At 42.4% G+C, this 12500-nt stretch overlaps 1 protein-coding gene across 3 annotated transcripts in view; it reads left to right on the top strand.

The window, feature by feature from the left end:
- Positions 1 to 12500, top strand: part of anxa14 (annexin A14) — a 54599-nt gene that overhangs the window by 656 nt on the left and 41443 nt on the right. For all 3 annotated transcript variants that reach the window (XM_079828808.1, XM_079828807.1, XM_079828806.1), the window contains 7 exons: positions 3171 to 3241; positions 3357 to 3459; positions 3539 to 3627; positions 5053 to 5166; positions 5254 to 5344; positions 10307 to 10386; positions 10512 to 10550. In XM_079828808.1, coding sequence (XP_079684934.1) covers positions 3206 to 3241; positions 3357 to 3459; positions 3539 to 3627; positions 5053 to 5166; positions 5254 to 5344; positions 10307 to 10386; positions 10512 to 10550 — 552 coding nt within the window. In that variant the 5' untranslated portion in view covers positions 3171 to 3205. The remainder of the gene's footprint in view (positions 1 to 3170; positions 3242 to 3356; positions 3460 to 3538; positions 3628 to 5052; positions 5167 to 5253; positions 5345 to 10306; positions 10387 to 10511; positions 10551 to 12500) is intronic.

The raw sequence follows: 12500 nt of genomic DNA, 5'->3' as shown, positions 1-12500 counted from the left end.
GGGTCAATGGTGTAATTATAGATGTAAATGGATCTGCAGCCACACAAGGAAGCAGAAGATTAACTGAGTAAAGACATTTGGAGAATATTTTAAGCAAAAAGGTTGAAAACCCATAAATACATTGAGTTGTTTTGAGCAAATTTCATGTTTGTTCAATTATAGCGCCACCAAGTGGCACAGTCCCACCACTTTTTGTGTGTGTCCTCAGAGTGCCCTCATACATAAGTGTGTCAAATTTGGTGAAAATATCTCATTTCGTTTAGGAGTTATAGATATTTGTATTTATGAGTTTCTGACTTTTCTGCAGTGGTTTTGTCTCGATTGCACTAACGGTTCAGAAGATTTTCACGAAAGTTGTTTAAACGCTAAGTCACAACGTTGAACAAACCATAAGGCGAAACATAGCATGTTTGGTATCGTTGGGCTCGGCAAGGATTCAGGAATCTAAGGATTCAAATGAAAATTAGTCAACCAAATCCAAAGTTATAGGTTATATCATGCCGATGACCCATACCGAGTATCATAGCAATACGCTAACACGTTCATAAAATACAGCATTTTACTACAAAATTCAAAATGGCCGATATGGAAATATTGGATATCATTCAACTCAGCATGCCGCCCTGAATTTAACAACACTTTTAGGATTTTTGGGCAAACCGTTCAGAAGATATTCATGAAAGTTTGGTATCATTGGACACGGCAAGGATTCAGGAATCTAAGGATTTCCATGAATATAAGTCAACCAAATCCAAAGTTATACGCATGTAATATTTGATTTTACCACTAGACGCTGGCTGGAAACTTCTCAGGCTCTGTCGGGGCATCATGACGATGTTTCATAACGATACGATAACGCCTTCATAAAATACAGCATTTTACTACAAAATTCAAAATGTGTGATATGGATATCATTATGGTGCGTTCACACCAGATGCGAATGAAGCGAATAAATCACACTATTCGTGCGGACGCTTGAACATCTTGAGTTTATTCGCTTCATTCGCTTCCCAACAGATGTGAGTTCCTGTCATGGAGGGGCTTCTGCCAGCGGCTCGTCTCGTTGAGAAATGGCTGACATTATTTATTTATTTTTAAATACGGCGAATAAGCTCAATGTGCCGGCTTTAGCTAGCTTGTAGTCTCAATCGCTCACCAGACTGTCCGACCTCCTCACTCACTTTCTTCCAAGCAAGATCCTTTTTATTCCTGTTTCTATAAAGTATGAAGATGTGTCGACAGCTCCGGGTATCCACATATGATTCTGTCCTCAGTGTTGTCACTACTAGAACAAGCTCCTGATTGGTTAACGCGCTGCGAATATCTACCAAAGTTCCAATTTTTCAACTCGCGAGATTCGCGCAATTCGCGCCGCCTCATCTGCGCCAAACGCGCCGCAGAATGTCTATTCGCGTCTTTGCATTGACTTAACATGTAAACCAATGCCGTGAAATGCTTAATTTGGGTCTGGTGTAAATGCACCATTAGACTCGGCATGCCGTCCTGAATCTAACGAGAACACTTTTATGATTTTTGGGCAAACCGTTCAGAAGTTATAAGCAAAAAAAAAACGTATCTCTGCACCAGTAGGTGGCGCTGTGCTGAAACTCAACATGTCTCCTCAGGTCATCCTTCTAACGATCTGTACCAAGTTTGGTCAGAATACGATAAAGCATTGCGGAGATACAGCCTTATGTCTATTTCCTCAAGCGTTACGTAAAAGGATGAATCGCATTATTGTTGGCATTGTCTGAAAATTATCTGATGAAATTTTCGGGTTAGGTTAGGATTGCAAATCAGATAAACCATCTAGGAGGAGTTTGATTTTTTTGGGGGGGGAAATTGACGTTGTAGTTCAATTGAATCGTCTTGAGCCAGAATTTAGTTTCTAGCCCTTATGGTTCAAAAGTTATTAGCACAAATGTAAGTCAAATTCTGGACAGGTGGTGGCGCTAGAGGGATGGAGTTACAGACTCCAAAATTGGTTTAGTTAACGTTGGGCCAGTCCTCTATCAGTGTGGATACCTGGAGCTGTACGACACATCTTCATACTTTATAGAAACAGGAATAAAAAGGATATTGCTTGGAAGAAAGTGAGAGAGGAGGTCGGACAGTCTGGTGAGTTGTAATAAATTCTCTTTACTCAGTTTGAGCTCTACATAGAGTGATCTCAGGGCGATTGGGACACTTTCTGCCATTGAGATGACTTGGAAAAAGTGTCCAATCCCCCTGAATTCACCCTATTGAGACTACAAGCTAGCTAAAGCCGGCACATTGAGCTTATTCACCGTATTTTAAAACAATCATGCCAGCCATTTCACAACGAGACGAGCCGCTGGCAGAAGCCCCGCCCATGACACAAACTCACATCTGTTGTGAAGCGAATGAAGCGAGTAAACTCAAAGTGTTCAAGCGTCCGCGCGAATAGTGTGATTTATTCGCTTCAATCGCATCTGGTGTGAACGCACCATAATGATATCCATATCACACATTTTGAATTTTGTAGTAAAATGCTGTATTTTATGAAGGCGTTATCGTATCGTTATGAAACATCGTCATGATGCCCCGACAGAGCCTGAGAAGTTTCCAGCCAGCGTCTAGTGGTAAAATCAAATATTAAATGCATATAACTTTGGATTTGGTTGACTAATTTTCATGGAAATCCTTAGATTCCTGAATCCTTGCCGTGTCCAATGATACCAAACTTTCATGAATATCTTCTGAACGGTTTGCCCAAAAATCCTAAAAGTGTTGTTAAATTCAGGGTGGCATGCTGAGTTGAATGAAATCCAATATTTCCATATCGGCCATTTTGAATTTTGTAGTAAAATGCAGTATTTTATGAATCGTCTTGAGCCAGAATTTAGTTTCTAGCCCTTATGGTTCAAAAGTTATTAGCACAAATGTAAGTCAAATTTTGGACAGGTGGTGGCGCTAGAGGGATGGAGTTACAGACTCCAAAATTGGTGTAGTTAACGTTGGGCCAGTCCTCTATCAGTGTGCCAAATTTCATGAGTTTCCCGCATGCGATGGGCAGCCATAGACTCGAGCGGAGGAAGAAGAACGCCAGCGGGTCCAGTCGGTGATCGGCCCCTGATTAGAGATGATTTTAGACATGAAGTGCATTGGATGAAATGATTAATGTAAACGTCAGAGCTGTTTCTCTCCAGACAGCCGTTCATCCGTCCTTCACTGACAGGAGCTGATGGAGTCAAACTCACAGGACGCTTCTCCTCTGATGGTCAGTGTGTCTCCTCTTCTGCCGTACTTCACTAACACTGTTCGTCGTGAAACATCTTCTCAATGCCGCTTTTCTTCTTCACTTCCCCCTGGCCTGTGTTTCTCTCGTCCCACAGATGGAGGGCATGTGGTGGGGAACGCTGGGATCCGTTCGGCCCTTCCCAAACTTCCGTCCGGAGAGAGACGTTGCGATCCTTCACGCTGCTCTGGAGAAGAAAGGTCCGTTTCCTCATCAGACTGCTAGTCTTCTGTCATGTTTAATGTTTTAATTTCTAACCGTCATATGTTTCTGTTAAAGACGTGAGCACCGTTGTGGGAATCCTGACCAATCGCAATAACGCTCAGAGACAGTCTCTGGCCCGCGTCTACAAGAGCGTCTCGCAGAAGGTAACATATAAATATAAGTACATATAAGCAGTGTTGGTGTAACGCATTACAAGTTACTTGAGTTACGTAATAATATTACTTTTTCCAAGTAACTAGTAAAGCAACGTATTACTTTTCAAATTTACAACAAAATATCTGAGTTACTTTTTCACATTAATTCGACTGACAGCTCTCCTGTCCCCATGTTGAGAGTTAGTGCAGAGGTGTGTGTGTGTGTGTGTGTGTGAACATGATGGTTATTGTAGTTCTAGACTAAATGTGAGCATTTATTTATCTCACTTGCACAATAAAGATTCTGTACTCCTCAAAATGAATAAAATCAGTCAATTGCAAAATCAGAGTACTATGCAAACCTCCAATAATTAAAATAAAACAACTATTTTTATGCATAATCTACCTTTATATTTAATTGACCAATGTCTTGCTGCTGACCTTTGATGATGAAAATTACTAGATTTTTAGTTTTTATTGGTAAAACTTTTTTCTCCTGCATCTATTCCTCCATTATCCAGAGCTGCGCCCTCTAGTGGCGCATTGGCGCCTGGGGCGCATTATTTACATTTTGGTATGAAGAGGTCTTTACCGTTGCACAAAAATATAACTTTTTTGTCATAAACAAAAACAAGCCCAGCCCAGGTGAGAAAAAGTAACGCAAAAGTAACATAACGCATTACTTTTCTTAAAAAGTAACTAAGTAACTCAATTAGTTACTTTTTAAGGGAGTAACGCAATATTGTAATGCATTACTTTTCAAAGTAACTTTCCCCAACACAGCATATAAGTACAAATAAAGATGACATTTCCTCCATCTTCATCTCTCTTTACTGCTCCAGCTCTTCTCTCTCAGTGTTCCTGAACTCCTGAAACGCCTCCAGTGTAGTCTCGAGTTTTCCAACACATCACAATATTCCTCATTTGAATAATTAATGCGCAGAATAAAGGGGCGGGTTGAGCTAGTTATCGTGTGTTGAGACTGCCGGTTATGGTAAGGGGCGGAGCATTTCCCAAACACCAATCACAACACTCTGCTCCAGCCGACCAATCAGAGCACAGTGTGCTTTTCAGAAGGCGGGGCTTCATAGAGACAGGAAGTAAACAGAGCGTTACTGACAGACTGGGAAGAGAGGAGCCGCAACAATGGAGGATAAGAGGAGATAATCAACATTACAGCAGGAAAACCTGCTCTAGTGGAGCCATAGACACATCACGACTCTGAGAAGGGCAGAACATGGGCTGTTTAAAGAACATGAAGATAAAAATCTGTGTGTGTGTGTGTGTGTGTGTGTGTGTGTGTGTGTGTGTGTGTGTGTGTGTGTGTGTGTGTGTGTGTGTGTGTGTGTGTGTGTGTGTGTGTGTGTGTGTGTGTGTGTGTGTGTGTGTGTGTGTGTGTGTGTGTGTGTGTGTGTGTGTGTGTGTGTATTACAGGAACTGTACGTGAGTCTGAAGAAGGTTCTTTCCGGTGATCTGCAGTCTCTGATTCTCGGTCTGATGATGATGCCAGAGCAGTTTGAGGCCCATCGTTTGCGCAAAGCCATGGAGGTGTGTGTGTGTGTGTGTTTGATTATCGCTATAGATTTAACTACAGAACCACACCCATTGAGACTGTGTGTGTGTGTGTGTGTTCAGGGTGCTGGTACAGATGAAGACACTCTTTTAGAGGTGTTGTGCACCAGGACGCCTCAGCAGATCTCCGACATCACAGCTTCATACAGTCAAGGTGCTTTAAGAACAATTTACAAAACTGTTGAAACTTCTGATTTCATTATTACTGCAATTAAAAGCCTGTTGTCTTCTGAAATTCTTGTACTGAATTTTTATATTAACCCTTAAATGCATGACTGTTTTGCCAAACATTCTTACATATTTGGGTCTTTAGCGACCCGGACCTATATCTAACATGGATAGATCTACACTCACCTAAAGGATTATTAGGAACACCTGTTCAATTTCTCATTAATGCAATTATCTAATCAACCAATCACATGGCAGTTGCTTCAATGCATTTAGGGGTGTGGTCCTGGTCAAGACAATCTCCTGAACTCCACACTGAATGTCGGAATGGGAAAGAAAGGAGATTTAAGCTATTCTGAGCGTGGCATGGTTGTTCGTGCCAGACGGGCCGAGTATTTCACAATCTGCTCAGTTACTGGGATTTTCACACACAACCATTTCTAGGGTTTACAAAGAATGGTGTGAAAAGGGAAAAGCATCCAGTATGCGGCAGTCCTGTGGAGAAAATGCCTTGTTGATGCTCGAGGTCAGAGGAGAATGGGCCGACTGATTCAAGCTGATAGAAGAGCAACTTTGACTGAAATAACCACTCGTTACAACCGAGGTCTGCAGCAAAGCATTTGTGAAGCCACAACACACACAACCTTGAGGCGGATGGGCTACAACAGCAGAAGACCCCACCGGGTACCACTCATCTCCACTACAAAGAGGAAAAAGAGGCGACAATTTGCACAAGCTCACCAAAATTGGACAGTTGAAGACTGGAAAAATGTTGCCTGGTCTGATGAGTCTGGATTTCTGTTGAGACATTCAGATGGTAGAGTCAGAATTTGGCGTAAACAGAATGAGAACATGGATCCATCATGCCTTGTTACCACTGTGCAGGCTGGTGGTGGTGGTGTAATGGTGTGGGGGATGTTTTCTTGGCACACTTTAGGCCCCTTAGTGCCAATTGGGCATGGTTTAAATGCCACGGCCTACCTGAGCATTGTTTCTGCCCATGTCCATCCCTTTATGAGCACCATGTCCCCATCCTCTGATGGCTACTTCCAGCAGGATAATGCTCCGTCACAAAGCTCCAATCATTTCAAACTGGTTTCTTGAACATGACAATGAGTTCACTGGACTAAAATGGCCCCACAGTCTCCAGATCTCAACCCAATAGAGCATCTTTGGGATGTGGTGGAACGGGAGCTTCGTGCCCTGGATGTGCATCCCACAAATCTCCATCAACTGCAGATGCTCTCCTATCAATATGGCCAACATTTCTAAAGAATGCTTTCAGCAGCTTGTTGAGTCAATGCCACGCAGAATTAAGGCAGTTCTGAAGGCCAAAGGGGGTCAAACACAGTATTAGTGTGTGTTCCTAATAATCCTTTAGGTGAGTGTATACCTGTCACGATAATATATAAAACTCCTGATATTTGAGTAACAATTACAGAAGAATAAAATAAAACATATTTCGTTACCTTTTGGAGCTTGGAAGGGTTAGGTTTGAGCAGATGTTTTATACCATCATCACCACTGACCTCGTCAGAACTCATTTCCCAGTACATTCAGCTTTTCCCTCATATTCGCGATCTCACGCATATCTTCAAAACTCATTTTCAAAATAAATATTTTGATCACTTACGGCTTCCTTCACCAGATCCATCATCAAGTTACAGTGACACTAATATTTGATTGTGTTCAGTTCTTTCTCTGCAGTAAATCTGAGCCATTTCAAGTTTTGCAGATTTTATATATATATTATTGTTTCGTTTTCTGTCTGAGATCACTATGAGTGAAACGTCACTTCATCATTGTGTGTCAGACATTGCCACCTTGTGGAGTAAAGGTGAATTGCACTCATTTCGTCATTATAGATTTATTTACTATTTTGCCGATAAAAAAATGCTACAATCTTACACACCTCGGGTCGTTAGCGACCCTATATAATTTTGACAAAAAACTAGTCGAAAAACAGGCTTTCAATTATAATTGTATTATTTTTTTCTAGTTATATTGTTTAAAATGGATTGATTGAGGAATACTAAGAAGGTTGATGTCTAACTTTAAAAAAATGAATGAGGAGGAGGGGAGTGAATGACGTCTCGGTTCGCTAAAGACCCGAGGTATGCATTTAAGGGTTAAAACAGGATTGACCTCAGACCAATTATACCAGTAATTGAAAATAAAATATTTTAGTAGGTTGATCAGTCAACATGAGCACTAATATTTACTGCTCATACTGTAACACTAATGATATCATGATTATTGCTGATTTATCACTGTCACCACACAAAAAAATTATATCTGTTGAGAATGACAATTACGTATGTAACGTCTCTATTTCGCTCTTCCTGCCCACCAGAGGCAGTGCTTCACACCGGATGGCCTATAACAGCAGGGTTATGAGGAGGACATGTGTCTCAATATTATCAGCCTCATTAACAATGGCACTGGATATTTAACAGATTTGTAAGCATGGGTGATAAGCTCAAGTACCCAGTGCGACGAGCTCTGCTTTGAGAGTGGCTGACCTTTTTTTGGCCCCCATAACAAAGAAAAAGTTGGTCTGATTGTGGCCCTCAGAGAGCCCCATAGAGCTCTTACTGGGCGCAAAGTCTGCTTCCACTTCCTGTGTATTCAACATCAGAGGACTAAACACTGCCTGCTCAATAGCCTGGTTTCTAAAACGGGCAGAGACGCTGGGTTCGGCCATAGCGCCACTACTGAGCCATTCCAGCCATTGAGCCATTGATGTGCTCAAACTCTTAAAGGGATCCCCTGGTGTTAAGACGTGTATGGCTTAATTTAACATAAAATATATATTTTACTGAAATATGTGGTAGAAAACCCATGAAAGATCTACGTTATTTAAAAAATCCATTATATATTTGGACAATGGGCGGCCATTTTGTTCGCGTTCTAGGTCGATGACGTTGAATGGTTGCACTCGGCAATCAACTGGCTATTCTTAACACAACACAACCCGAAACATGTTTCAGAGTTAAACAAAACCAACCACTTGCTTTGTAATTGCATTCAAACACACACGTGCGCACAAACACACACAACAGGTCGGCGCACACACACTCAATCAGCTGTAACATTACATGAGGGTTGACTTGCAAAGCAATTGATTGGTTTTGTTTAACTCTGAAACATGTTTCGGGTTGTGTTGTGTTAAGAATAGCCAGTTGATTGCCGAGTGCAACCATTCAACGTCATCGACCTAGAACGCAAACAAAATGGCCGCCCATTGTCCAAATATATAATGGATTTTTAAATTAACGTGGATCTTTCATGATTTTTCTTCGACATATTTCAGTAAGAGACATCATTTATGTTATATTAAGCCATACAAGTCTTAACACCAGTGGATCCCTTTAAAGTAGAAGCCGCCCTATTATTTTCTACCAGTGACTGCAGAAAAGGTCAAACAAGAGGAACAGGGAAGTCTGGGAACTCTTGCTCCCTGCACCAATCAGAGAAGAGCTTCCATTGATAGGCATAAGCACTCCTGGTGGAAGGCGCTCTAGAGTTCAATCATAGTTGCCAAGTCCGCATATAACACGCGACTTGGCGAGTCCCGTTAAAAAATCACACGAGTCGCTGGTTGTGGTTTTTCGGGCTTATTTAAAAAAATGTGGTTGCTTGTTAGGAAAATATAATAAGCAACTTAGTTTCTTTACATTTATGGTCGCTGTTTTGTCCAATACATTGACTGACACTGTCTTCGCACAGCTATAGCCAATCAGTGCAACGATACAAGTGCTGTAGTAATCCTTACTAATAATACTAATAATAACAGTAGGTAATATGGTTCGAATTTATTTTATTATAAATATGTGGCTATATTGCAGCGCTCCCTTAGTGCTTGCCTGTGTCCCAGTGTGCATACTATCCATCCTAAATAGTGTGACAGTCATTTTCAATACTATTTAGGGCAGATAGTATATGCACATTGAGATGTAGGGCTCGTCTTTTTCAAGGTTTGCAGTGTGTGTGTTCACTACTCACTGCCCCTAATATGTGTGCACTAACTCTGACTATGGGTTACCATAATTGGCCTTCATGTCACTTTTTTTCTTCTTTTTTCCCTCCATACCTCTTCTGTTCACAGCTGATCGGAGGATATTGTGTGCCCTTTATTGCATTTTGATGATTTTTCGTAAAATCACATCTGTTTTTGCTTTTCAAACTCCGAGAGGTTTCAGTTTAATATGTTGCAGGCTCATTTATTGATAAAAAAATAATTTATTATGTGCTCTTCGGTCAAAAATGACCACCATAGGAAATGAATGGGAAATCTGCAAAAACACAAATTCACAGAAAAAAATCTATATTTCTAACAAAACAAAAGAATATCTAAAACTTTATAATAAATAGTCTTTGAGATTGTTTAAATATATATTCAAATCCATCAAAAAAATGTGTTCAAAACAACACATAGAGACCTCCACAGAGACCTCTAGTGGTTACACACATGGTTGCATGATTTCTTAAATAATTCCAAAAGAGGGGCTAATCTGCCTTCAAAAAATATATTTTGAAAGCCTAGTCTATATTTTAACCTGAAATACTGCAATAATTATAATTATAATAATAATAATAACAAAAAAACGTTTTGTATAATTTTCAATGGCAAAAATAGACCATAATTATTGCATAAATATTAAAAAAACAGCATCAAATCATCTCAAAATACAAAATTAAAAAGAAAAAATATTATTGAAGAAAAATAAATTGCATTGGTTTTACTGGGGTGGAGGTAGTTTAATTTTTAGGTGTCCGGTCACTTATGAGCTGGAAGATTTACGGTCTATGGACTCGACCTGTGCATCTGCAGCGAGATATGATCCAGTGTGATGGTGGTCAGGAAGAACAAAATTAAACTTTGTGGAAACTGTGATGCATTTTATGTCTCAGGATTCTTTGATGAATGTTTCTGTCCCTTTCGCAGAGTTCAAGCGGGATCTGGAGAAAGACTTGATGAGTGAAACCAGTGGAGATTTCTCCCGGCTCATTGAGGCGCTGCTGAAGGTGAGACGCGGTTAAACATTCACCACCAGCTTCATTACTCCAGGACATTATCACGGTGTCAATATCCCCGTTTATGATCTATTTGACTAATGATGCTCAATCTCTCTCCCTCTGTTCTTTATCAGAAAGAGAATGGGACAGGAATTATTGACCAGGATACAGCAGTGAGTCCACATTCCTCATTCCAAGACTTTTCAGCTCATATTCAGAGATGAAGTTGAAGGGTTCTGGTGTTGACTTGGCTTTATTTGATCTGCGTCTGCTGACCTCTAGATGACCTCAGGATCTCAGGTCACAGGGCGACTCACTGACAGACATTTGTTCTTGTTTTAAACATAAACTCACTTTATGTTGATACATTTTTAATCATTATTTCCAGTAAACATGTCTTGATTTAACCCTCTGGTGCTGATCGATCATTCTTGAATTTTCAAAATGTTTACATTTTGTTCAGTAGTACTTTTTTTTTTTAAGTTCACTTTTTAAAACTTTATTCACTTCAGCAATAATCTGCCACGTGTCTTCTTTGAAAAGAGATCAAACTTCAGTCTCCAAAGCATTCAAGAAGCAAAAAGTTAATAAATGGATAATAACTACAGATTACCTAAAAAATATAAAATATTAATAAATAAAACATAATCAAAGTTAAATATAGTACATTCATTTCACTGAAAAAAAAAAAAATGTACCAGAGGGTTAAGAATGACAGGAAGGGGCCGTCCCCAAACAGGGCCCACAAAGTTGGGAGCATGAAATTGTCCAAAATGTCTTGGTGAAGCATTAAGAGTTCCTTTCACTGGAACTAACCCCTGAAAAACAACCCCCCAACCCATAATCCCCCCTCCAACAAACGTTACACTTGGCAAGTCCCGTTCTCCTGGCAACCGCCAAACCCAGACTCGTCCATGGGATTGTCAGACAGAGAAGCGTGATTGGTCACTCAGAGAACACGTCTCCACTGCTCTAGAGTCCAGTGGCGGCGCACTTTACCCCATTGCATCCCACACTTTGCATTGCACTTGGTGATGTGCGGCTTGGATGAGCTGCTCGGCCATGGAAACCCATTCCATGAAGCTCTACACACTGTTCTTGAGCTCATCTGAAGGCCACAGAAGTTTGGAGGTCTGGAGCTCTTGACTCTGCAGAAAGTTGGCCACTTCTGTGACCCTCAGCATGCGCTGACCCCGCTCTGTGACCCTCAGCATGTGCTGACCCCGCTCTGTGACCCTCAGCATGAGCTGACCCCGCTCTGTGACCCTCAGCATGTGCTGACCCCGCTCTGTGACCCTCAGCATGTGCTGACCCCGCTCTGTGACCCTCAGCATGCGCTGACCCCGCTCTGTGACCCTCAGCATGCGCTGACCCCGCTCTGTAACCCTCAGCATGCGCTGACCCCGCTCTTTGAACCCTCAGCATGCGCTGACCCCACTCTGTGACCCTCAGCATGCGCTGACCCCGCTCTGTGACCCTCAGCATGCGCTGACCCCGCTCTGTAACCCTCAGCATGCGCTGACCCCGCTCTGTGACCCTCAGCATGCGCTGACCCCGCTCTGTAACCCTCAGCATGCGCTGACCCCGCTCTTTGAACCCTCAGCATGCGCTGACCCCACTCTGTGACCCTCAGCATGCGCTGACCCCGCTCTGTGACCCTCAGCATGTGCTGACCCCGCTCTGTGACCCTCAGCATGTGCTGACCCCGCTCTTTGAACCCTCAGCATGCGCTGACCCCACTCTGTGACCCTCAGCATGCGCTGACCCCGCTCTGTAACCCTCAGCATGCGCTGACCCCGCTCTGTGACCCTCAGCATGTGCTGACCCCGCTCTGTGACCCTCAGCATGCGCTGACCCCACTCTGTGACCCTCAGCATGCGCTGACCCCGCTCTGTGACCCTCAGCATGTGCTGACCCCGCTCTGTGACCCTCAGCATGTGCTGACCCCGCTCTGTGACCCTCAGCATGTGCTGACCCCGCTCTGTGACCCTCAGCATGCGCTGACCCCACTCTGTGACCCTCAGCATGCGCTGACCCCGCTCTGTGACCCTCAGCATGTGCTGACCCCGCTCTGTGACCCTCAGCATGCGCTGACCCCACTCTGTGACCCTCAGCATGTGCTG

Source organism: Gobio gobio (genome assembly GCF_949357685.1).
Source record: "Gobio gobio genome assembly, chromosome: 11".
NCBI lineage: Eukaryota > Metazoa > Chordata > Actinopteri > Cypriniformes > Gobionidae > Gobio > Gobio gobio.
The sequence above is the reverse complement of the archived record's forward strand: the minus strand, read 5'-3'. Positions and strand labels throughout refer to the sequence as shown.